The sequence below is a fragment of the Amphibalanus amphitrite genome, unplaced genomic scaffold (genome assembly GCF_019059575.1).
Source record: "Amphibalanus amphitrite isolate SeventyFive unplaced genomic scaffold, NRLGWU_Aamphi_draft 000182F_arrow, whole genome shotgun sequence".
In the NCBI taxonomy this organism is placed as follows: Eukaryota; Metazoa; Arthropoda; class Thecostraca; order Balanomorpha; family Balanidae; genus Amphibalanus; species Amphibalanus amphitrite.
The window spans coordinates 770,299-796,673 of NW_024881677.1; the positions used below are offsets into that span (position 1 = coordinate 770,299).

The window sequence follows — 26,375 nt, forward strand, 5'->3', positions numbered from 1 at the left end:
AAAAAAGACTTCTGTTTTTTTTTTCTGCAGACAAAGCCCACAATGTGCTGTTGTCGCGCTAGAAACACGTTATTTTCAAGGGATGCGTGTTTGAAAGTGTATACTGATCTTTCTTCGTCAGTATCCCTTAGGGACGGCAAGACAGGCGCCCCAGACAATGGACCGTGCTGTGCCGGCCCTGCGTCAGAAGATCGGCCAGTTGTCCCCTGAGTGTCCTGAATGACGCCAGTGTAAGAGACCAGACGACTGAAGCGAACTTCTGAGATGCAGCATCAGTTACAATCTTGCCCAACACATGGTTTGCTATTTTGACCCGAAGCCTCTTTTAGATGCCAGCCAAGGCTCTCACGAACTAGTAAAACCTAAATTCTTCTCTCTCACTAGCCGTGTGCGTCTAAAAAGCGTTGCTGGGATAGGCAAGGGCTACGATACTGATAATACGCCGCATAAACACCCGCGCTGACCAAATATAATGACGCCACGAGCTCATTAGCACGTGCTCGGCGATCGGTGATACGAGTAACCTTAATATACCAATTTTCTTTTGGCGCGACTCGGTCTCGACTCCTTTCACGCCCTCTGTCGATCAGCGTCCTGCATAGGGTCAGTGCCGTGATTTCCCGCTGAAAGACCCGCTGAAAGACGAGACGGACGGATGAAAGGAGGAGACAATGGGTTGGGAGGGAAGATAATGTAATAGTGGGGGAGTGGGGAGGAGGTGGGGAAAGATGTTCCCTCTGTGATGGTTTGTCAGCAAAGGGAAGGGTGCAGTTCGTGGGGCGCCGCCGCCTGTAGTCACTTCCACGTCAGTGCAATGTCTGGCCGACCGCTAGGTGTCACTGGGTGTTTCATATGAGTCATGGGTTTACACGATGCCGCCGCCGAGTACGTACGGGCGTTTGCGGCGCCGATGTGTGTATGGCTGTGGGCCTCGCCGTTCTAATGAATCTTACAGTCTCATCCGATCCAGTAAGGTGCCATTAGCACGTGCTCGGCGATCGGTGATACGAGTAACCTTAATATACCAATTTTCTTTTGGCGCGACTCGGTCTCGACTCCTTTCACGCCCTCTGTCGATCAGCGTCCTGCATAGGGTCAGTGCCGTGATTTCCCGCTGAAAGACGCCAAAGAAATTGCCAAATGCTAGTGGCAATCTGCAATCGTCGGCAGGCAGCACAAAGATGTTCCCTCTGTGATGGTTTGTCAGCAAAGGGAAGGGTGCAGTTCGTGGGGCGCCGCCGCCTGTAGTCACTTCCACGTCAGTGCAATGTCTGGCCGACCGCTAGGTGTCACTGGGTGTTTCATATGAGTCATGGGTTTACACGATGCCGCCGCCGAGTACGTACGGGCGTTTGCGGCGCCGATGTGTGTATGGCTGTGGGCCTCGCCGTTCTAATGAATCTTACAGTCTCATCCGATCCAGTAAGGTGCCAATATCAAGGTCGAGGCCATGCGTCCATGAAAACACTGAATGGAGTTACCACCACCTTTCGTCGGCTCTCCCCTCCCCTCCGTCGCGGTCGATGGGGCTGCGCGCGCCGGTGTAAGGTCAGCTGACGGCTCCTGACGACAGAGGAGGGGTACCGCCGGCCGACTCAGCTGTCGGGGGCCGGGGCGTCTGCCGCCAGTTGGCTCACAGAGCAGTTGGAGGCTGGGGTGGAGAGGGGCTGCCCCAGGATAGTGTGGTGAAGAGCTGAGAGCGCTGGGTTTGGTGGAGGTCAGGTAAGTGTGGATATGCAGAAAGGCAGAAAGATATGATATATCCTGTGGCATCAATATCGCTGCGTCCTCATGGCACCAAATGTGTTATAAATTTCATGGCACGTCCTTTTTGTTCTCACATCGCACATCGCTTTCTGTGCGGGATTAGCTGTAGCTTCTAAATTTTAGGGCCTCTTCTATATGAGATATCATCGGTTGACCGTCTACATATCTCGGTGACCGTCTTTGAAAAAGAGCTATGCTACGGCATAGCATCAACTGGTGGTTACAGCTGAGCTAATATCGGTCTCGCCATGCGTTGACCACGTGCATCTCCTACTCGAGACGCCATTTGTAGTTGCGTCGGAGGCGTTCATACGTCAGGAGTTCCGCTGATTCTGGGCTGCTCACTGCACAGTGCTCTGTTTACCTTACCGGACATGAGATCATTGAATAAGTCCCTGCACACAGCCTCGCGAGTCATGGACACTCGCGAGTTGTCCATAACCTCACTAACTATGTAGTCCCGCGCTGCTTTTGTTTACCAGAGTCCAGCATGCTTCTCTTTTTTTTGCTTTTCATAGTTTTTCGATAAACATATTCCTTTGAGATGAGCTATGTTTATAACTGTGGCTGTGCACGGAACGCGTTTTTGCTGTTGGATCTGCTTTTTTTTGTCGGACCACGGTGTGGAATGTTACTTTCTCTGGCGTCGCGCTTCTCTATGAAAAGTAGCTCTCCGCGGGTATCCCGTAAGTTCATCGTAGTTTGGCGTGCAAAGGTAGACTACAGGCTTGGGTACGTAAATGTGCATGCATTACATAGTATTGTTTGTTTACCTAAAGGTCAACGTGGCTATTTGCACTACGATGCAGTAGTTTGTGCTAATGGTTTGATAGCCACCAGTGTTTCTTGATTTGATAACTAAACGTAGCTCTGCATTCGCGTTCGTCCTCTGTCACATCGTGTGTGGTGTGTGTGTTGATCGAGTTCGTTCACTCGTTTTTGCGTGTCCTCGTGTGAGCCACGGCGCCATGTGTGGGACGCCAGGGACAGTCGCTGCCACTGCCAACGACATGTGGCAAGGGGAAGGGCGACAGGGACGGAGGGGAACAAAAAAGGGGTGACATGGTGCTTCCCACATGTGTCGTCTTTACCAATCCCTCGCGTGGGTTACTGCGGGGCGCTGGCGACGTTTATATCCAAATGTTGGGACTTTTCAATAGAGACAATCACTATTCTTTAGAATTGTGATTTTCTATTGAAAATCCCAACCTGAGCTACCTCTCTAGGGTGATTATGCCACCGGAGCAGCAGTCAATAAGATTAAACGGCTCGGTTTGCATTAGGATGGTTTAACCCATAATTTATTATTGATTTTGCTATAAGTAACAACGTCCAAGTTTACAGAGCAGCTTGGCTATTCTTGTATCAGCGGGACCGGTAAAAAACAACAGTACATACATACCTTAGTTATTTATCATGGTTTAAATATCATTTGGAAACCTGGCGTGACGATGCAGAAACTGCAGTCTGCAGCCCTCCGGGACTGGAATTCTAAGACCTCGTCCTGAGAGCGCTCATTCCGGATCACGCTCATTTTGTCTCAGATGTCAGCCCCTCATACAAAAACGCCTTTCGTGACGAGGCATTAACAGCGTCTGCTTTTTAGCCGTTTAGTATTTATTTCATTCAGCGTTCCGGCAGGCCTATAGTTGAGAACACACTCAGTTGGTAGTTTTGTAAACTTTACACTTTCATTAAACTTTTTGTTGGTAAATGTTGTGAGTGTGTACGTCTAGGTAGTTTATTATTTCAAAATGGTAACCCACCTATTATATAACTTCCACAGTTGCCTTGGCACTGTGCGGAGTTTTGTAACAGCGTAGGTGCCGCACCATATAATCGTGTGTTTATGCCAGAGAGCCCAGACACAGTCATGTTTCCGTATTCTGTCCAACTGAATAAACAAACGTCATCCATCTCAATGTCGATGGCATTGGTGAGCGAGAACGGCGCTTTTTTAGCTGAGAAGTTCATGTACGCCACTAACTGTTGCGTAACAGCCATGTGCGTGACCCAATTACTATCATTTTATTCCTATACTCTACACACTTTACATAAGCACATAACCTAACGATACTATTATTCAAATGTTATCCAAACAATTGACAACATTTTGTCCATATCATAACAACATATAACGTTTTTTGATGTCCTCAGATTGGACTCTGTCATAGGTACTTTTCTCCAAGCTATAAACACAGTTGTTTCATGTCAATGCTGCAATATAAGGTGACTGATTCTTGCTTTTTAGTTCCTTGACATTTTCCCCCTTTTATTTGAACATCACTTCTTCACGGGTAACGTAACTGAGTGTTGCCTCCCCATCCATGTTACTTCCCCTACGAGTTTTTTTCTACGGTATCCTTGTCCTCGCTTTCCTCCCCCTGTCCCCTCCCGCACCCATCCCAGGCTCGCGCCCCCAGCCCTTCCTTCCCCCTCACCCAATCCGTGACCGCGCCTCTATCACACCGCAGCGTCACCGTCTCGTTTCAGACGTCACGTCACGTCACGCTGTCGTCTCTCGTCGGTCGCCGGACGTCCCACTGTCCTCAGTGCCCGTCGGACCCGTCCAGTGACCGGTCACCGACTGAGAGTCAGACAGTGTACTGCCGGCGCCGCCCGGGTCGGGTCACCGCTGAACGGGTCAACAGACGAGCGGCGAGTCAGAGGCCGGTCGATACTGACGGAAGGGGCACGGACGCACCATGACTGCTGAGTGAGTACTAGACAAACAACAATCTACAATAAATGTGAAAGGTAAAGCATTATGCATGCTCTAGGTCGTGCTTTGAGAGTTTTCCTAAATTCTAATTGCTTTTTGTTTGTTATGGTTTAGCGACAAGTTACGTCTGTCACGTCCGAAATGTTTGCTTATATTACTATACGCGATTATATGTGATTGATATGTATAATGGCGCCATCACGAATGATTAATGGTCTTGCAATACCTTCGAGACATATTGCTTGTAATGTTCCCCGAAGCTGTATTCACTTCAAAAGCAATTCTTTCATTTTCTTTCTTTTTATGTAGTGACATTGGTGACTTTGTACCGCAGGCTGCAAGAATATAAGAAAAGAAAATGGTCGGAACGATACAAATCGTCCTTGAAACAGCTCAAGCCAATAAGGACAAAATCCAAGTAAGTGCTTCGTCCCCACACTTCGCCCATAAAATGTTACGTGGTTGGAAGTCCACAGAACACCTATTGGAAACAGGTACTCGTCGTCTCGTCGTGTGACATTCGGCTTAGCTTTGGCTATACTCAACTGAACAAGACTATATGCTTTAGTCTTGCGCATCTGTCGTCTAAGGTGAACCGAGGCACTTCCTTTCTTTGCTACCCTTGCGATAATGCATGTGAGGAGCGCGACCATGTTGAGGACCTCGAGGTCACGTAGTTATCTCTGTGCACGCCGTCCTCCGAGCCAGCCCTCTCTTGTTTATCGCAGGACAATGGGCTGGTGGGACATGTTGTCACCGTACTGGCCCTGTTTGGATCGCCGCGCTGGGGAGCAGAAAAAAACACCCGGAAGCACTCTACTGTTACCCACACTTAGACAGCTATGCTTTGCCCGGCCATGACCGGCTCACCAGACAATGATAAACATATTTATCCGTGTTGGGCGTTTGATTGTGTGTGTGTGTGGGGGGGGGGGCAAACATGAGTTGGGTCACTGACCAGCTGCTAATTGATAATTTGCTACTTGGCGCTCTCAGCTCTGAAAATCACAAAACCTCTGGCTTTTCACGTAGCCATGAACAGTTATTGAACAAATTATTTAATGTTGCTCGTTAAAGGGAGTGTGCCACCTTTGAAAGATTTCCCATTTTATTTTTCCTAGGATAAGAAGCTTCTGTTTTTACCTAATATCGCAAAAAAATCACAAATGGGCCTAGGTGCCTTTTTTTCGCCTAAAAGTTTATCGGTTTTTCGATATGTATAACAACTGTAGTGGGCTGATCTGCAAACAGGCGTCGGCAACAATCGCGAATGCGGCGCACATGTGACAATAAGCAAAGGTCATTATAGAGTTACGACGTGCGGGAATGAGTTATCGGCTGTCTAATCGTAGACAACACAGTGTCGAGCCTTAACCCGCGCACCGACGGGGGTCTGCGCCAACTTAGTACCGACGGGGGGGGGGGGCGGATGACCGCCCCCCCCTGAGATCTCGAGAACGAAGCAAGATAGCGACAAGCGGTAAACGGCATCGGATACGCACGGACAAGGTCTACAATTTTTACTAAGGTCATTTTCAGGTCAGGTCAAAGATGACGTCACAGGGGTCGAAAAAGTCAAAATGGCGGCGCTAGATATGGAGAGGGGTTTTCTCGAATAACTTTCGAAGTAGTCAAAATAGGAACAAACTAAGGGCATCATCGTGATTCTCTCGTCAATTCGCATCGAATGATATATATGTTGACCTCGAAAGGTCAAGGTCAAAGGTTGACCTCAGGTCACGTGACCTCGAGGTCATCATGTATATCCTTTGATGCGTCTTGACGAGCTGAACACAATGAGACCATCCGCGCGGCTGTATCTTGTTCCTGTAAGGAGTTATTGGCAAAAAACCTTTGGTGACCTTTGATGACGTCACATGACCTTACAGCTGCCCAACAGCAAAACATACCTCAAGCTAGTGAAGGTTGATCGTATGTGAAGTCATGTATGGTATATGGGGCCATTCCGACCCGTTTTAGTGGTAAAAACAGGGAGTTGATTTTTCCCCCATTGACTTATAATGGGGAGGTCGCGAAATTGACCTGACCTTAGGTCACCGACATCAAAATTCCGAGATATACAAATTGTAGCTACTAATGACCTAATAACATCCTGCGACTTTCAAAGGCCTCCGACATCTACTGTAGCTCTGGCACGGTGACAAAGTTGCAAAAAAGTGACTTGAGGTTGGGTCATTCAAAGTGACCTGGTGACCTGACCTTAAAAGTTAGGAGGTTCAAACTTGCACACCATGTGTAAAATTGATGAGAAAATAGTCATACCAAATTTCGCGGCTATCCGCGAAAAACCTCAGGGGGGGCGGATATCCGCCCCCCCCCCCCCGTCGGTGCGCGGGTTAAACTGTAAGCCTGTATTGGTATTTTTTTCTTTTATTTGGCTGTCGAACATTATTTATGGTTTGAAATGTGATTTTATGTAAAATAATTGATATGAAAAAGCCGTCTCTTAAGTTATGACCCCATTTCACCACACGCAAGTGGCAGAAATGACAATGATCAGCTGACGCATTTTTCTTGGCCGAAGTCAGAGCGCGCGGCCCAACGCACCACCACCGCACCACAAAGTATGAGCAGAAGCCGCGCCCAAAGCCAGGGCCCCGGTAACGTGAGGTAGCCGAGTCGGGGCAGCGTGCGGTGACCCAAGCCGGGGCCGCAGCTTTGGGCGCGGTCTACCGCATCCCCGCGGGCAGCCCCGGGCTATCACATGACACCGGGAGGACGCGCGGCCCCGGCTTGGGTCAGCGCACGCTGCCCCGACTCGGCTACCTCACGTTACCGGGGCCCTAGCTTTGGGCGCGGTCTACCGCACCACCTAACAGGCGTGTTCGAAACCGCAGGAGATGATGATGAACGGGTTTATCGAAACTTGATTGGATGAGCATATCGGTAATAGCGATTTCATTGTGTGCATTTATTGTTCATAGTGGTGTGAAATGTGGTTGGGGTACGACCGACAACCCGTCGGGGCGAATTTCGCACTGGGGTACTCAAAATTTGAAGAATTTAAGACGTTTCCATGAGTTTTGAAGGTATGGATAAGTTCTAAAAATCTGGTTCTCCTTATCTGGGCCATTAACTCCATACGGTCCAGGAAAGCTGGCACACTACCTTTAAATCCATGTAAGACTCCTAGCAAAAACGTATTGCAGATGAGGTAATTTTGTGAGAAGTTCACGTGTTGACTGAGGGGGGGGGGGGCAAATGTTGGCCACTGGGGGGGGGGCAATCCGCTCGACTGGGGAGGCAATTGCCCCCCCCCCCCCAGTTAACATGTTAGACGAGGCCCTGGTGTGCTGTCTTCCAGCATGTGGCTGTCTGCACCCCGTCTATGACCTGTCCGTCTCTGTCAGAGAGCCGAAGCACCTGATGCCCGGCCCTGGCCGGGGTTTTCTCTCCCTCTACACTCTCTCATGGATGACCGGACTGATGTGGAAAGCATGTCGGGGTAAACTGAAGCCCGACGACATCTGGACACTTCGGGTACGAAAATGGTTTTTTTTTTAGTCGTTTGGGAAGGAGTATGATCGTTCACGCACGAAGTACCTATTTTAGCCTGGCGTCCCATTTCAATCGAATATCAGAAGCCATTGCATCGAACCAGTAGTGGTACTCTTTTATAGAAATTAAATGTATCCTAAGTTCGCGTTAGGCTCCCTTGATGCATCCCTTACTATCCCCGTTAGAATGAGGACTCATGCGAGACCAACTACATCCGTCTGGAGCGGCAATGGCGGCAAGAGGTGGCCGACAAGGGGCCGCAGAATGCCTCGCTCACCAGGACGCTGATTCGCACCTTCCGCACGCGCATCGTCATCACCACCGTCCTGCTGCTCGTCTCCAACTTCCTGGCGCTGCTCGGACCAGTGAGTCGGGATTGCAACCTGTAGCTTTCAACAATGGGGTTGGTTATGGTGAATGACGCTCTCAATTGATGTGCTGCATATATGCCGCACAGGAAGCCGTTGTAACATTATCATGAAATCCTGTCACCGGTTGAGAGCACTGAATGTAGGATTCACATATAATTCTTATGTAAATAAATTTTGGGAAGCTTTTTTTGGTACAATGAGTAAAAGCTGTTGCAAATTAACCCTATTAGTGGCAGGGGGGGGGGGTTGTTTTTATCCACCCCTCAGGTTTTTCGGGAATATCTCCGAAACCGCTGAAGCTACGATGCTGAAATTTTCTGACTTTTCCTAAAACTAAATTGGGCACATTCCCTGAAAATTTCAAGTTCATAACTTTACCAGGGGCGGCTCCAGAGCACTGGGCATTGGGGGTCCTATTCGTGAAGCGAGTCATTTGGGCGAAGATCACGATGCTGCACCAGTTTTACGAACAGTGAATGAAAGGTATCATGTGATAACATATACAAAGTTATTGTGCATCCTCTTTTGACACGTTTTTGCTATAATAGGCGGATCCAGGCGTCCAAAAAGGGGGGTTATTTTTTACCTCCCAACATAGGTGCCCTGACACCGCCTATGCATGACCAATACAATTTTAGTCGTTCTCTCATAAGAAAATTGTAACATAACAAGACCATTGCCACCCTTTTTAGAAACAGTACCAACAAAAATCTTATTTACTATACTTTTTGTGTACCCCCAATCTCAATGATCTGTATCCGCCTATGATTTTTGAAAATGCATATTTTTAGGATCCATGTGAATTCCTGGTTCATTCTCTATCGATCGGCAAAAGTTGCGTTAAGATTGGTTCAGAAACCTGGCCGTGATAAACAGTCTAAAATGTATCTGCAATTTGCCCGTTTTTACCCCCCTCTACCCCCCTATTGACATTTTTTAAGTTTATATTTTTTTTAGAAATGTAGATCTCGTTGAGCCAAATCGAACCCCGTTTGAATTTTGAAAATCGGCCGGTTAGATCTCGAGATATCAAGGGGGGGGTCGTAAACAGCCCCCCTGCCACTAATATGGGGTAGCCAGGAGCCTGCCACTAATAGGGTTAAGGTCCTGAATGAGCCCTCTCCCGTCTCGTAAATACGGTGGCCTCGGGCGGTGGGCCCCAACGGCGTGGGTGCTCCCAAAATATCTCAACCGCTAGTGAGGGCTGCCAAATGACCGGACCAGTTGCTGGACGACTAGCCGGCCGGCGGCACTTATATAATCCTTACCGATCCTGACCGACAATAATTATATAATGTGATGTGGGTATTCATGTACACTGGAAATGTGAGAGAACAGCGCAGATCCGAACGGAGTCCATTCCAGCTCAACCACGATTACAGGATGCCGCCATCGATGATCTAAATATCAACTGCACCTCCACCATCAGACGCTCACTCTCCCGTCCTCTTATACAGCCCATGATGACACTCCTCCCTCCCCTCCCCCAGTCGGTCCTGCTTCGTCAGGTGATGCTGTACCTCAACTCGGGCTCTGCTCCGCTCGAGGAGGCCATCCTTCTCGTGGTCGCTATGTCCGTGGTCCGCCTCTTCTCTGCTTACTTCATGTCGGCAGCGACCGGCATCACTTCGGTCTTCACAAGTCAGTTGGGCGAAAACTGTAAAAAAATGTTTAAAAAGTTTTTTTTTTCTTTTCAAAACGTTTACATTTTTACAGTGAATAAGGCTGCTGGAATCTAGGGGGAGAGTGGGGCTATGCGTTACACTTTTTGGTCTTCTGCACTTAGTGGCCAGGCTATTCAATGAAATTGCACCAAATTTGGCCACATGCTAGCTGAATCAATTTGGAAAGCACATGCAAACTTTCACTTCTTTACGACTATTCACTTTTATGTGAAATTCAGAAAATCAAAGCAAGATTTTTGGGGTAAGTTGAAAAATTGTGGGGCAACTTGATACACGATATGGGGTAACATGTTACACTTCTTTTTCCGTAGTTTCTTCATCATTATAACGGTCATTGGCCGTCCTATCGGAACCGATCGTAAGCCTCCCTAATGTATAATACTAAACATGCTTTCCTTTCTCATTGAAAGGCAAGAACAATAAAGCATAAACCATTACTGTACTCCACACGCATGAAAAGGCTCATCAAACATGGCTCAATCTCTGATTTGTCTTTACTGCGACGCCAAGGGCACCATATGCATTGCCATGCTGACCGAAGTTTGATTTTCTGCACGAAATTTACGCCCAGGTGAAATGGAGCACGCTATAAGCAGTCTTGGGTAGCCATCTTTAAACATGCCCCGGCCCTGCGGCGGCCGACTTTCACAAGACTGAACTCAAATGTTTGTTTACATGAAGAGGCTAGTTCGTTTTACTTGGTGATCTTACAAAAGAAATCATCGCTTAATTTTGTGAACATACATTCAACATTCCTACACAAATAATCTTGACAAAAAACGACCCAAAGTCTTGGCCAGCAAAAAATACTTTTGCTGTCACAACTTACCCCAGTGCGCCTACAGGGCGACATGGCGTTCCACCAGGTCTGAGCCTGCAGTGACATGTAAAATGTGCGTGACCTTTCTGCTAGCGTAAATATTGGCGCCATATCAAGAGTATTTTTAAAGATATTTCCTTTGTAACAACTTACCCCTGTAACAACTAGCCCCACTCTCCCCTATTCACATTAAACACTGGTAGAAACATCTACATGCATACATATGTACTTGCTGCTTACTAGACTATTGAAATTTGTATTATAGTCAATTGAGCTTCAATGGTGGTTCAAATCCAAGTGATTCATAAATCGTTTTTGAGCCGCACAGCCTTTATGCTCATAAACCAGTCATATTGATTTTCTACGGTCGTCATACGCCCGCTAACGGATCTAACTAATTTTAGGTGTGAGGGCATCCGGGGCTCTCCAGCTGATGGTGTACCACAAGGTACTGCGGCTGGGCTCAGCCTCTGAACAGATCCTCGGGAAGGTTGTCAACATCTGCATCAACGACATGGAGCGCGTTATTGAGGGATTCCGGGTCGCCTCATTCGTTGCCGGTGAGTATGTGTAACAGGTCGCCAGGCTCTTATTTGGGCGGGAATAATGAAAAAGTTGAACATTTAACCCTAAAAACCAAACGAATACTAACGAGCCCCTAACTATATGATAGCTTTAGCGAGTCAATTGTTTTGCTGGAATACGTGAGATTGCATGGCTTCTCATTGGTGTTAGACGTCTCTGAAGATCACAGGCTGATTCAACTTTTTCAGCTGCTCTGTTCATGACCGGATACGGATTTGTGGCGAACTTGGTGTATGTTGGACCATGGTCTCTGCTGGGATTCAGCATGGTCATTGGATCATTTTTCATCTTGGTGAGTACTTCGCGTGAAGACATATTTTACGATTGATGGTCAATTGCATGGATAAACAAAATACTTTCAGGTAAAAGTAGGTATGTCGATGATATTAACCCTCGTGGGCCCGGGGGGGCGTTTTTCGCCCCCCCCTGGCGAATATTTGCGATAGCTCCCGAACGCTTAGGGATAGGAAAGCGAAACTTTCAGTACCTTTTCTCCCATCAATTTGACATCTTATGAAGTAAAAAATTTGGACCTAGTCCCATTGATGACGTCAAAAGGTCCATTTTTCTAGACCCCTGCACGGCAAACTTCGGCGTCACAGACGCAAACTTCAAATAGCTGCTAAAAATAGAGTTTTAGAGATGAAGACAAATTACGAGCACGGTTGTGTAGCGTTTGACCTAGAGAAAAATAGAAAAATAGTTTTGGTGACCTGAGGTCAGAGGTCAGGTCAACGACCCCGAAATGTGGTTTTAGTTTTTCGCAAATAACTTCGACAAAAAAGGTCCTAGAGCTACGGCATTGGTACCATCGCATTCGCCTTGTCAAGCCGCGTCGAATGATATATATTTTGTTCGGAAAAGTTCAAGTTTTATGTTGACCTCATGTGACCTCGAATGACCTCTGGTTGACCTTGACACATGAGAAGTCATTTATGATGGATTTGTACCCGCTGATCACGAATCTGGGATCTATTTTTCTCTAAGCCTTCATTTAGAGCTTCTGGACGGCAAAATTGTCTTATTTATTATTACTAGCTTGAATCAGTGAAATAGCCTCTAGCAGGGATACTCTTCTGTAACCTTGACCTTTGAGCAGCCTTGTATCGTAAGATGAGCCACAAATAGTGAACTGATAAGCCTCAAAACATTTCAAAACATCTTGGAAGCTAGCACGCAAGATGGGCGAAAAAGTGCCAAGTTTGAGGTCAATTTGGAGCGTGACCTTGACCTTGACCTTTAATTTTAAGCACATTTTCGGAATTCTCAGATTCTCTTCTTTTGTTTGACACCCAATTTTGCCCGGTTTGATGCAGCCTGCCGTCCTCTAGAAGGCTTACTTTGAGATCACTACACATGTGCCGGTTTTTGCCTTTGACCTTGACCTCTGACCTTGAAAATTGACCTGAAGTCAAAAATTTTAGGTGCTTTAGAATCGTCTTGTAAGGACCTTTTGTTTGGTATCGCTTTTGTTTCCGTAGCTCCCTTATTTACGGAGTTAGACAGGGGGGGGGGGCGAAAAACGCCCCCCCCGGGCTGCGGTGGTTGGGATTACCCCCCCCCCCCCCGGGCCCGGCCGGGTTAAGCTTCGTACCGCAATAGTATTTCAAACAATACGAATTGTGTAACTTCGAAACGATAGCAACTCCCTGAGTCAGTAAAGACACGTTGGAGCTTCGGATTCTCGCAAAAAAAGATGCATCATAGCTTTTCCTAGTCATTGTAATCGTCATAGTGCGCACCGTGATCTTCATTTCACGGATGTTTTTGCAATTACACGCTTACTAACCACGTGAGCGTGCATGAATGTTTAGGAATGTCACCTTCAAGGCTTGGCCCTAGCTGCTCGTCTGTCCGTTTGCGCAACTGCCAACTTATCGTGACAGGCATGCAGTGTAATAGCTACAACATCGATATGTGCTTCTCTAACATGAGCTACATAACACATGCGCCCAAACGATGACGTAGGAGTGATTAACCCGCGCCCTGCTGGGGGGGGGCAGAATCTGCCCCCCCTCCCGTTTTTCGCCAATAACTTCTACACGCGTTACGCCAGCGACGTCAAACTTTCAGTACCTTATCATACATCAATTTGACACGTTCCCTGAAAATTTGAGCGAAATCCGTCGGAAATTTTTTGAGAAATTGACGTTTTAGTGACGTCATGTTCGCCATTTTCGCCTAAAAAACGGCAAAATTTCAAACGCCGCTAACTTCTTCATTTTTAAAGGAATCAAGACGTAACAAAAAAGGTTATACGTGATTCTACTTTGTCTATCAAATCGCTATCTCGGTTTTTTGAAAATGTTGGATTTTGGCCAACATTTTTCCAAAAAACTGACTTTTTTGGGAAAATATTTATAAAATCCAAATTTTTGAGTTTATCGAAAAAACCGGAATATATGTCAAAGAAGTGGTCTATGTGCACCTACATACCAATTTTTAGAAGAATTGGTTCAAAAATGTGGGAGTTATTCAAAATTTTATGACGTCACGACACACAAAAATTTTAAAAAATGATTTTTTGGAAGTTCTAGACCTCGCACGGAAATAAAAATAGCACCATTCGATTCGCCGTGAAAAACTGCATCGGATAGACACCTTTTTAGGCCTTAACAACCAACTTCAAAATTTGACCTCACTTGACCTGACCTTGACCTGACCTCGACCTGAAATTCATCCAGAGGTGGTCCATATCACTTATTGAGTGTGCCTATTGAATTCCATGAGTAAAATGACCCATAAAACATGTGTCGCACATGCCCTTTTCTATATTTTGTTTTTGGTGACCTGACCTGACCTGACCTGACCTTGACCTTGACCTTTGAATGACATTGTGTGCAACGAATATTGTCTTGGTAGTCTAAGAACACGTTTTGGGCAATCAGTCTCAGTCTATTCTTCGGCAACTACGGTGCAAGGCCGATACTGTAGAAACTTGCATTTTGTACCCTTGACCTGACCTTGACCTGACCTCTGACCTACTTAAGCAAAAAAATTTGGGCTCTTAAGATCCGCCTTGTTGAGAGCTTTCGATTGCCGTTTTCCCCGTCTTTCTACGACCATCGGTTCGGAAGTTAGACAGGGGGGGGGGCAGAATCTGCCCCCCCCCCCCCCCCCCCCCCCAGCAGGGCGCGTATGGCTGAATAGCCCAGCGGGGCGCGGGTTAATACCGTCTTTTTCAGCATGTTCGTTGCTATATAGTATTTAACATATCATTTACGATTTAGCTGAGAAAATCCGAGCGCCCGTCTAACGATCCCGTCTGGATCACAACACCCGTTTACGAATATCTTCAACTGCGTGTTAGGCAGACGCCTTTAAGTGCACAACTATATCGGTGTTGCTGTTTTCAGGGCAGTATCGGCGGAGCCAACAGCGTCCTGCGGATGAAGGTAGTGAAGGTGACGGACAAGCGCGTGACCTTCATGTCAGAGCTCTTGGCCGCCATACGACTCATCAAGACGTACGCCTGGGAGGAGAGCTTCAAAGAGCAGGTGGTTTTTTCATGTTGCGCTAGAAACTTTGGGGCATCGACAACAGATACCAACAGCTAGAAAGTATATTTAGAAGTTTGAAATTGGTATACTTTGAAAATCGATAAATAAGAAGCGAGCATTTAGAACCCAGTAATGTTTTTATCGTAGGAAATTCATTACTCCAAAATAGGAGGGGCACGCTACGATTCATTCCTGATTCAGCAACAGTCTCTTTGTGCAGAGACCATTACCCGGGCCCTGGTGGAGGGGGGGGGGGACTATTTTTGTCCGGAGGGCGAATTTTTTTTAACTGACCCCACCAGGGCGCGGGATTATATTGATGAGGGAAGCAGCCTCATGTATACAATATGTCAAATCATCATCAGCATTAGCGTCCGCTTCCATTGAACCCTCGTCACGCACCTTTCTATCGGGTGTTCACCATGCTGTTCCACTGTTTCAGGTCGACAAGATCCGCAGGGAGGAGGTGAAGGTGATACGACGCACCACGTTCCTTCAGTCAATCTCCACCACCCTGGCGCCCATCATACCGGTCCTCGCCACGGCCACCTCAGTCATCGGATACATGTGAGTCGGTGCACATTAGTGAACGTGGTAGAGCTTCATCATGCTTGACAAGGCTTTCGTCTCGGAAGTCAGCGGGAAACTAAGCCTTTCAGCTGTGAACTATGTATGCTGAGGAAAGTCGCAATGAAAGAAGTGCCCGTTTGGAGCATGGTAGCATCTATTCTTCGTTATCCCGTCAAAATCCATACCGTTCCGTTTTACAGTGCCAGCGGAAACGAACTGAGGGCAGCGGAGGCGTTCACAATGTTCTCCGTCTTCAACAGTCTTCAGATGGCCATCGGGGTCCTCCCCTACGGCATCCGCATGCTGACGGAGACCCACGTGGTGCTCCGGCGAATCCAGGTGAGAGTGCTGTTTTCCTTCAGCATTCTGAAAAAGCTATGCCCATAGACCTCTACAGGCCATAGACCATACAGACAGAGGTCTATGCTATGCCATGTAATTGCGGATGTTTCTTGAGTCTTCCCGTGCAGATCTGATCTTTACCGTTCCTTCTCTCTGTTCTCGGTAGCGTATGCTGCTGATGAAGGACGTCGATATGGTCACGGCGCACTGCGACTCTGGCAGTGCCATCGAGATCGAGAAAGCCACCCTGGCCTGGGAGAAGCCAGTGGTGGAAAAGGAAAAGAGCGATAAACCAAGTACGTAGGAGTATATAATATACATGTGTCGTCCAGATAGTTTGAAACAATGGATGGCTGGAGTCGTGTATTCAATCAACGTTCTTTGACATTGACTACCAATGCTTCTGGTGTCCAGGAATAAACCACATCTAGACAAAATAATCAGATAGGCACCTGGAATTGGTGACAGGAGCATTGAGCTAGCAACGTTAAAGACGTTTCTAAACACTGCATTCGTCTCCAGAACGTAACCAGTCGTCCAAGTCGCTGTCACGTGACCTGTCGGCGCCGCAGCTGCCTTCGCTGCCGTTGGGGGAGCGTCTACGATCTCTGAGCTCCCGACGGCGCGCCCGGGACGCGGACAAAGCGCTGGACGCCGAGGCGGCCACTGTCATCAACGTGGTGCTGACCGATGTGCAGCTGACGGTGCCGCGCGGCCGCCTGCTCGGCGTGGCCGGCGCCGTCGGCAGCGGCAAGTCGTCCCTCGTCGCCGCCATTACCGGACAGGTGGGAACAAATATCTCTCAGTTTTGTGGTTAGTGATGCTTCGAGTGCCGGTGCTGTACAACAGTGATGTTATGTGCTTGATAGCGTCGTGCACATGGATACTGTTTCCTTCAAAGTGGTACAGAGATGGTACTAGGTCGTTACCCACCGTTTAGCCCCTACCCTCCCCGTCCGCAGCTGCAAGTGCTGTGTGGCTCTGTGCGTCGCGCCGGTTCCCTAGCCGTGGTGCCGCAGCGAGCCTGGATCTTCAACGGTACCGTGCGAGAGAACATCGTGTTCGGCCGGCCGTTCGTGGCCGATCGGTACTGGCGCACGGTGACTGTGTGTGCCCTGCAGTCCGACCTCGACCTCATGGAGAACGGCGACCTCTCCGAGATCGGCGAGCGAGGCGTCAACCTCAGGTCAGCTGACCGGATGTGGAAGCGGGCTATATGTCTGGGGGCATCTTCATTGCTTTTTCCTGGCACAACTTCAGGTAAGGGCTCGATTTGGTGCTATTTTAGCTCTTGATTCCGAGGTCAAGATCAGGATTGCGTCTTCATTGGTAGCCTCGTCGAATGCTTCGCTGCGGTTGACCTCTTCCATAGACTGCAATGAGCGAGGTGACCTGCTGTCTATTTCTGTGACTTTTCCCATGTGATTTACCTCCCTTTTCATCTTTCTCCTCCGCCTATATGGCGCGCAGCGGTGGCCAGAAGCAGCGCGTGAACCTGGCGCGCGCCGTGTACGCCGATGCCGACATCTACCTGCTGGACGACCCGCTGAGCGCTGTCGATACCAAGGTCGGACAGCACATCTTCCAGCAGTGCGTGTGCGGCGAACTCAAGGACAAGACCGTGGTGCTCGTCTCGCACGGTGTTCAGGTGAGGAGGTCCCTCGGTCAGGAGGTCTCCCTATCCAGAGATGGAGGGAGTGTAGCCTGCAGAAGGATGTGGTGGGGTTTGCAGAAGTCGAGGCATTTGCTGACGTCGGTTCCTTTCTCCTCAGTATCTGTCGCACTGCGATGAGGTGGTGTACATGCGAGACTGCAAGCTGGCCGAGCGCGGCACCCACGATCAGCTGATGGAGCTGCAGGGCGGCTACTACCAGCTGGTCAGCTGCGACGCCGCCAGCCAGCAGCAGGAGCACCAGAAGAAACCAGAGGACGGCAAGAAGGCAGAAGAAAAGGCCGCCACTGATGGTAGATATTCAAACATTTGCCTTGACCTGCAGGTCATTCATATGCTCGGTGCAATGAAGTCTGAATGATTGCTGTTAAACTGAACTGTCGACTGCTGCATGTTTTCTGACATACCGTTCCGTTCAAAACCTCTGTATGCTAAAGTTAGCGCTGATGCTTCTCGGGTCCTGTGTTACAGCCAATGGTTCTCCCGGTGGAAGGTTCACCACTACCGAAAAGTTCGTCTCCACTGCAGGGATCTTGAAGAACTTTGCTGTGTTCTTTAAGGTATGTTGGACGTCTTGTTATGAACTCTCATGTCGATGTTGATGATTTTTCTTTACCTTAATCCGAATGTGTTAACAGGAGATAGTTGACCAATGAAGATCATATATATTTTGTTGGCTCAGCCTTTTGCGGCTATTCCGATACACGACATATCGTTCCCACAATTTCTCCTTAGAACATGTGTCCAGAATCAGATCCTGCGCCCCTTCGGCATGTCGTTTCTCTGTGACTGCTGTCTGTTTACCAAGTACCTCACCATCTCCCTACAGCTGTGCGGTCTCTGCGGGATGATGATGCTTTCCACGCTGATGCTGATGTGTGGCGCAGGCCGCACCGGTACCGCTCTATATCTGCAGTACTGGATTGACGCAGGGGACGGCCTCATGGTAAGCGATGTAACGTCTCGAAAGATGATAGTGTAGGGAGGTATAACCGAGGAGCAGCATGCGAAAAAACATTATGCTAGCGTTCATAATGTTGTTGTGTCAAAGCAAGTCATGACCGCCCCGCACAGGCAAAAATGGCAAAGGAAAGGCAAGCATCATCGTCAAGAGACGATGTTTTCGAGTCTACGAGAGACTGATAATGACCAGTCTTCCAATGTCATCTTGACATCCCATCTCTGCCCGTGATCTGTTATGAATCGTGTTGGACTATCCCACCCGACAATTCCTTCCGATCATGTCCACAGGAGGAGCGGATCAAGAACATGACGCTGTACAACGTCACATACGACCCGGGCGAGCTGGCTGGGGCTATCAACGACAGTCCCCATGTGGACTACTACATCCTCGGATACGCGGGGGTCACCCTTCTGCTTGTCCTCATCGGTCTGGTCAGGGGTAAGGGCTGAAGAAATGTGAAAATGATGTGCGCTTGGCTCACTTGGGACTTCTCATCGTACTCATTTTATTTCTGACATAAAGCTCATGCTACTATTTACGAATACGTTAAATCATTTGCCGTATGACTTGGCATGACCTGAGCTGCCATGTGATTTGACATGACCTGAGCTGTCAATCTCTTTGAACAGTGGTGCTTCACAACGTGTGCGTGGTGCGTGGGGCCAGGCGCCTACACAACAAGATGATCGACAGCCTGGTGCGCTGCAAGATGTCGTTCTTCGACAGCACTCCGTCGGGGCGCATCATCAACCGCCTCTCCAAGGACATGGACACCGGTACGGCAACAATTGACGATCTCCGTCAAAATATTGTCCATGAAGCAAACTGTGGTTCTGGGTAATGCTTTGGCCAAGGTGCTTATAAGTGGTCGTCAGTCAATGTCCCGGGACTTCACACTTAATTCTAGTCGTGAAATGCCGTTAGGCCTCAAATGAACATGGGAAACAAGCTCAATATTTTAGTTTCAGAGCTATTAGAACAGAATTCACACTAAAAATTGACCCTCGCACATTGACGTCAAGTATCGGGTTAAAAAAAATAGAGTGTTTGTTCTAAGCCTCTTTTGACCCATAGCATCTTACAGTGGACAACCGCATCCCTGAGCTGTTCGAGTTCATCGGTCAGCGGCTTCTGATCGTGATAACCCAGCTGATGGTGCCTATCGTGGCATTCCCGTATTCCGCACTCATCGTGGTCTTCATATTTGGTAAGAATATCGAATATCGTAAAAGTTAGCTCGAAAGTTCGAAACTTTATCGTCAATGTTATCAACGGTTCAGAAACTGAAACTGAAAGACTTTCGATGTAGTATAAGACCACTTTCGCAGGAGGTACTCGAAAGCTACCGTTGGTAGATACGTGATCTCACATTATCTTTCTTTCTCTTCTCAGCAATGTATGGCATCATTTGGCGCTGCCTGGTGGCCGGAGTCCGGTGCACGAAACAGATCGAGAACGTGGCCCGATCCCCTCTGCTGCACCATCTGAGCTCCACGGTCGGGGGGCTGACCGTCATCCGCGCCTACGGAAAGGAGAGCATGATGATTGACAAGTGAGCTGCTGTGGGAAACGATGTGGAGGGGCTGTGCCGATCAAGTAACATTTGTCCTATGTAATTCTGCATAATGCACAGCCACGGACCTTGGGCTTGACCACTCAACCTCCATTCCCTCAGGTTCGTCGACCTCCTGGACCGACACTCATCGACTATGATGACGTTCCGCATGTCCAACTCGTGGTTCACGCTGCGCGCCGATGAGCTCGGCGTGGCCATGCTGGCTGTGATCGGTTCGGTGGTGCTTCTGGTGCCTGGTGCCTCGTCCGCTGAGGCCGGCCTGATTCTCAGTCTGGTGTACGACTCGATCCTCGTCATGCCGTTTCTTATAATGAGGTGTTCCGACCTCGCCGCCTTCCTGTCTGCGGTGGACCGTTGTACGGAGTATTGTCAGGTGAGGAGCTTTCAGGGGAGGTAGAAGGGTCTTGGCAGGTTAGGGCCTTCAACGCCTGTCACCACACGTTTGGACTGCAACTAGTAGGCACCTCTGTGCACTCTTCAAGCGAACCCTAGCGAACAATTGATGAACTCGCTTCACCACATCACACTCTTCATAACCAGAAGCCTGATCACCGACTACCCCAATGCGCTGCGGCAGGATCTTGACTACGAGCCACCAGCTGAGATGCCCGGTGACGAGAAGCGCGAGGGTCGCTGGCCGTCCCAAGGCGCCATCTGTCTGGAGGGAGTCAGTCTGCGATACCGGCCCGACCTGCCGCGCGTGCTGCACGGCCTGTCGCTGAACGTGCCGGCAGGGGAGAAGGTCGGCATCGTCGGCAGGACGGGTGCAGGTCAGTGGTCGCTGTACGGAACGGGCGCAAGTCCGCTGCGGGTCTCAAGTCATTCCATGATGCTGGGGATTGCAGATGAAGAAGTGTCGGATGCCAAGAGGGCATAGTGTCTGACGTAGCGAATGTACCTAATACTGTTTTCCTTAGAAACGCCTTTAAAAATGAAAGCCGTTTTTTTTTTTTGCTGACTGCCCTCAGGCAAGTCGACCCTTATCTCGACCCTGCTGCGCCTCATGGACCTGGAGGAGGGCCGTGTCCTGATCGACGGGGTGGACATCTCAGAGGTGGGCCTGCGCCAGCTGCGCTCCAACATCGCCGTCATCCCGCAGGACCCGGTGCTCTTCACCGGCACCATTCGGTTAGTATGGCAGAAACGACGATTCCTTGGACCACACCAAGTCTGCCGTGTCATGCGTAATGTGTATGCCAACGCAGTACTTCCAGATTTTTGTGTTAACTGTACATCGTCTTTGTGGTTGTTGGCGACTTGTTTCGATTGTTTTAACCTCATATACGGGCGACTGTTTCAGTAACATATCTATCATCAGGTTCTCCAGACTTACTAATGACCCCGGTCCTCTCCGCCCCTGCAGCCAGAACCTGGACCCGTTCGACCAGAGCTCGGACGCCCAGGTGTGGAGCGCCCTGGAGCGCTCCGGGCTGCGCTCCAAGGTCTCCCAGCTGCCGCTGCAGCTGGCCACGCCTCTCACCCCGGACGCGGACACCTTCAGCGTCGGCGAGCGGCAGCTGGTGTGTCTGGCGCGAGCGCTGCTGCGCCACGCGCGGGTGCTGCTGCTGGATGAGGCCACCGCCTCGGTGGACGTGCAGACCGACTTCTTTATCCAGCGTACCATCCGCGAGGACTTTCACGACTCGACCGTGATCACGATCGCGCATCGGCTCAACACCGTGCTCGAGTACGGCATGATCGTGGTTATGCACGAAGGACGGGTGAGTTCCGGAAACGTTGAGGTACTGAGGATAGAGTACTGGGATTGAATTATCTTGTAAGGTGAACGAGTGACACCAACGTTCACGTTGACATGCACCAAAACTAATCCTTGAACGTATCAACATTTGTCTTATGTCTTCTTGCTAATCGCGGTTGTAAAACTCTGGCGTTGTAGATGTATGTAATGTGTGGGACATGTAGCAACGTACAGATGTAACAGGTGTTTAGTTCTGGTGCTGACCACCCCTGACCCAGCTGACCCGTCTCACGCTGCTGCTCCTCAGATCGCCGAGCTGGGTTCTCCTGCCGAGCTGGCCGACCGCGCCGACTCCCAGTTCCGCCAGATGCTGCGCCAGGCCGGCATCACGTCTGTCACCAAGTCGCCGGCGCTGCCGCCGCTCGCCCGGCAGGACACAGAGTCCGACCTCAACCATACGCCGGGCTCCACGCGCGTCAAGTTTGACTTTGGGGACGACGTGACGACACCGAACGGTGGCAGCCGCGCAGAGACGCCCGGCAGCTGCGGGGATGACGAGGTGCTGATCGCTAAGGGCGACAGCGACGGCAAGGGGTATGTTAACGAGGTCACTCACCTGTAGGAAGGTCTCCGGAGAGGGAAGCAGCGTCAGATGAGGATGACGGGCTGGTCTTCCACCGTGAACCTGAACACCTTCCTCTGATGCCTACCGCTGCGAACGATAATCTGTCCCGGGCAGCTTCACTGGGCATAAGTGCGTCTGTCATACCTACTTGATTCGTCCCAGGTTGTGTACGCTCTTGGCCTTTACGTGCGCTTCCGAGCAGTGAGCAGAAGAGTGACAGTATGCCTTCATTGAGCCTACCAAACCTTTGACTGTTTGCAATGTCAAGAAGTGCTTTCACTTGTATGGCCAACCACTATCGTTTCATCAACAAACCCAGAAGACACCAAGTGTCCTCCGTTTGTCGCCCTTAGGTTGCACCGTTGCACTCACCTGTAAAGTATTTTGTAGTTTTCTTCTATAAGCCACCTCATCATTTATTGTTAGGCTGATACTGCATTGCTGTCGAAGGATGCTTTGTCGTACTTTCCCATGCTCGCGAACTGTCAATAGCCCATAATGAACGACGAATACCTATGTGTCTTCGTCCTTATTCTATATATTTGTATTTACTTGCCTTTTTCTTCTCTATGTCAGTGTCAAGAACACAAGCGACGAACTTTGTTTGATGACATGCTGGTATGCACTTCTAATAAGACGTGTGTCACTTCACTCTGTGACGTGTGGTGGCATGGCACTACAGGGACCAAATCACTATGTATATTACACTTAATAACCCGCGCCCCGTTGAGGTCTGGCAGGGTGGTGTGTTAACCATGTTGTCGCTCTTGTTGAATAGATGTGAAGGTACTTGACAATAGAATATATCCTGAGCTATCATAATCGGCAGCGTGTTGTTATTTTCGACGCTTTTCCGAATGTCGTCAATATGCGTCAATATTCGTCATAAAGTCAGTGGAATAGATGTCAATGCCTGCAAGACAAACGAATATGTGATTGATATTTGCAGCTACGTTAGATTTAAATCATCGTTTACGATACAACTGTGGAATCAACGCACTGGATCTGATGATTCAGCAACGTACGTCTGTGAGAAAATATCGCTTCGGTCTCCTAGCTGAGCGGCGGAACTGTGTGGAATTGTGTGTACTGATCAGCCTTGCAGATTAGATGCACCGACCACTCGTTACCTTCAGCCGTGCGCCACGCCGGAGCGAGGAACCCGTCCCTGGCAGAGGATCAAAGGAAGACGAATGACAATGTGAAACCTGTTTGTGTGGTGGTGGATATGCGTAAAGGAGATTAGAAGCAGACAATAGCACAAAATAACGTAGTGTGGTGGTGGAACAATAGCGTAGGGATAGACGGGTGAAGGTTAGACCGAGATACGCGTGGGCTCGTAAACAGCGGGGGACTGGAGAACAATCGATAATGTATAGAATGTCATTATAAAAACGGGCGTGCAAGAGCTACTAACGACTGTTGGTGGGATATAAAAGAGCTCTCCTTCAAACCGGGGACACTCTCTCTGCAGTCCGAAACACTGTGCAGTGCTCCGACTCGGCGGTACGCTCCACCAGCAACCCCACAATGTAAGTCGTGAATTGCATTACCTTTGGTCGGCCGTGCCGACCAAAGGTGAGGTAATACCTCATCCCCACTAACGTTCTCTATTTACAGATACTGATTCCGGCGACAACAGGCCCAGGCTATTCACCGAGCTACCCTAGTATTCTTTACAGGTTTTACAGTTTCCCCTAGCACTTTCCACAGGTCCATAGTACGTACGAGGTGAACCGGGCCGATGAACTACACGGCGTTATCGTGTCCGTTTAACTTCTTCCTTTTACAGAGCGCAAGACTACGGCCTACGGATGGAGCCACCAACAAACACTCCCCCGATGCCAAGGCTCAGCTTTACCCGCCCCAAACCACCGAAAAGCTCGGTACATAATCGAGCGACCAATAAGCGCTCTACACTTTGGTGATTCTGCCATTTTGGTTTGGCACTGTTTCGGCATTCTGTTTCGATTACTTTTGGCACTGTTTTGGCAACTTGTTCGGCACTGTTTCGGCCCATTCCGTTCCGAATACTTGTTCGGCACTGTCTTGACACTGTTTCGGTCATTCTGTTTTCGGTAACCTTGTGCTTCGGCATATTGTTCGGTTATGTGTTTTTAGCACTCTATTTCGGCCACCTTTATTTACTACCACGGTAACATATACCGTGTATTCTCAAGCCTGAATCCGCCCTTTTTGGCAATGTTTACTTTTTGGCTTCTACGGACTCCAGGCATTGTTCAATCATTGACGTTTACCCTTTCGGCCTGTTTGAATATATTTTATCCCACTGTACGTGTCTTTGTGTGATGGTGTGATGAAGGGAATGGAGGGATATGATGTGACGAAGGGAGACAGGGCTTCGGAGGGGTCGGGCGGAGACCAGCGGGGCATGCGTACAACACGGTGTGCAGCAGAGTCGGTATCTACAAATCCCCTAGACGTAACTAAACACTTGAGGCAACAACTGGGTACACACAGGGACCACTTAAATCACACTGGGGGCTCTTGCGGTATTTTAAAATCTGTTCTGATCGAACAGAACCTTGTGCTGTGTACCCACCTTGTGATGTTGTGACGTGACTATTTGAGCCAGTGAAGTGATGTTGCTATCCGAAGTACGCCCAACCCCGCGACACGCTGATGATTCCCCGCTTATGTTTGCATGTTTGTATGTTTGTCCGACATACATATATCATCTTCAACCGATACCTGTATTTTAACAGGGTTTGTCACCATCCCATGTGCTAACAGTATACTGTCGTGTGTAATATTCCTAACGCTTGTTTAATTTATTCTACAATCAGTCAATTTTTGGTGGGTGATGGAGACAATTAGTTTTTGTGGAGTGCTGTTACATGTTATGATTCCGGCACTTCCTCCCCGACATGATACTAATGCGCAATATTTTGTTTAAAGGTCCGACGAGATCCGACGCAACTCGACCGAAATCTGCAACGACTACGACAAGACCGACGGGGACGGCTATGACTCAGACCCCGAGTCATATAAATTCGTCCGAGTCACTCCGCCACCTCCGTCACCAGATGATGAGGACTGGGACCAGGAGGCGGCGGAGTGGATGGCGACCCTATTAGCCGCTGTTAGTAAAACTGAAATGGAAAATAAAACTAATTAAAAATATTTTTCTTTGTGTTCTAAAGCGGGCTAACAGGGGCGACTAATCAAACCCGACCTGACACGACGATGAACAAAGAGTACCTAATAACGTAACTCAGGAAACGGACTGACTGACTGACGTGTAGCCATCTACTCAAGTATACACTATGTAACCTGCCGTGTGTGCGTTGTCCGACCGTATACGTTGAAGAGTAGGGCAAGGAATAGGTAGCCCACAGAAACCACACCGTCTGTTCACGAGGAACAGGATGGTCGTCGCAGCCTGGACGCGTGGGAGCTGGGGGGAACCGGTAGTTCGGGTATTGCCCCACCGTTCTACCGGACATACTCGCATAGCAGAGGGTGGTCCTCTGGGGGAACTATGCCCACCGAACATACACCGGCCGGGTATGGGTGGTATTCTCGGTCAGCTCACGTCTTAGGTTTAAGGGCCAGGCGTACAGTGGCAGGGACAATAGGTCACTTGTACCAGCGACAAAGTACCAATGCTAATGATGTTTCTTTCTAGCATGGTCAAATCGGATGATGAAGGACACGCAAAGGCGGGTGCAGCGGGAAACCCCTCCGCAACCGCACCGCCAGCACCGGAGGAAGAATACTACGAGTACGAGACGGCGGGTACAGGACATCCGGTTGCGAGTGCAGCTGGAAAGAACGCAATGGGCGGCATCGGAGGACGACCACCTCCTCCTCTTCCGCCGCTAGAGCCATCTGCTCCAGGTCAAGGTCAGTCCCGATCACAGTGGGAGACGGGGAATGAGACTAGAGGTCACCAATTTCATGCACTTAGAGATCCCGATGATCGGGGAACCGGTCA

The 26,375-nt window shown here is 49.1% G+C and overlaps 1 protein-coding gene across 2 annotated transcripts; it reads left to right on the plus strand.

The window, feature by feature from the left end:
• Nucleotides 1-1,626: 1,626 nt before the first annotated feature.
• Nucleotides 1,627-24,710, plus strand: LOC122384154 (multidrug resistance-associated protein 5-like). 2 transcript variants are annotated; one of them, XM_043371213.1, is made up of 27 exons: nucleotides 1,627-1,722; nucleotides 4,261-4,483; nucleotides 4,824-4,907; nucleotides 7,861-7,990; nucleotides 8,194-8,373; nucleotides 9,870-10,020; nucleotides 11,289-11,444; nucleotides 11,658-11,761; nucleotides 14,826-14,966; nucleotides 15,412-15,536; nucleotides 15,740-15,878; nucleotides 16,048-16,177; nucleotides 16,404-16,666; nucleotides 16,844-17,067; nucleotides 17,352-17,529; nucleotides 17,654-17,846; nucleotides 18,025-18,113; nucleotides 18,383-18,499; nucleotides 18,805-18,955; nucleotides 19,147-19,293; nucleotides 19,602-19,724; nucleotides 19,910-20,069; nucleotides 20,193-20,466; nucleotides 20,671-20,863; nucleotides 21,062-21,221; nucleotides 21,457-21,814; nucleotides 22,100-24,710. In XM_043371213.1, the coding sequence occupies exons 2-27, from the start codon at nucleotides 4,473-4,475 to the stop codon at nucleotides 22,412-22,414; spliced, it is 4,296 nt and encodes a 1,431-aa protein (XP_043227148.1). In that variant the 5' UTR covers nucleotides 1,627-1,722; nucleotides 4,261-4,472; the 3' UTR covers nucleotides 22,415-24,710. The 2 variants fall into 2 exon arrangements, with proteins under 2 accessions (XP_043227148.1, XP_043227149.1); XM_043371214.1 differs by lacking the exons at nucleotides 1,627-1,722; nucleotides 4,261-4,483 and having other exon boundaries at nucleotides 4,828-4,911; nucleotides 7,865-7,990.
• The last annotated feature ends 1,665 nt before the right edge of the window (nucleotides 24,711-26,375 follow it).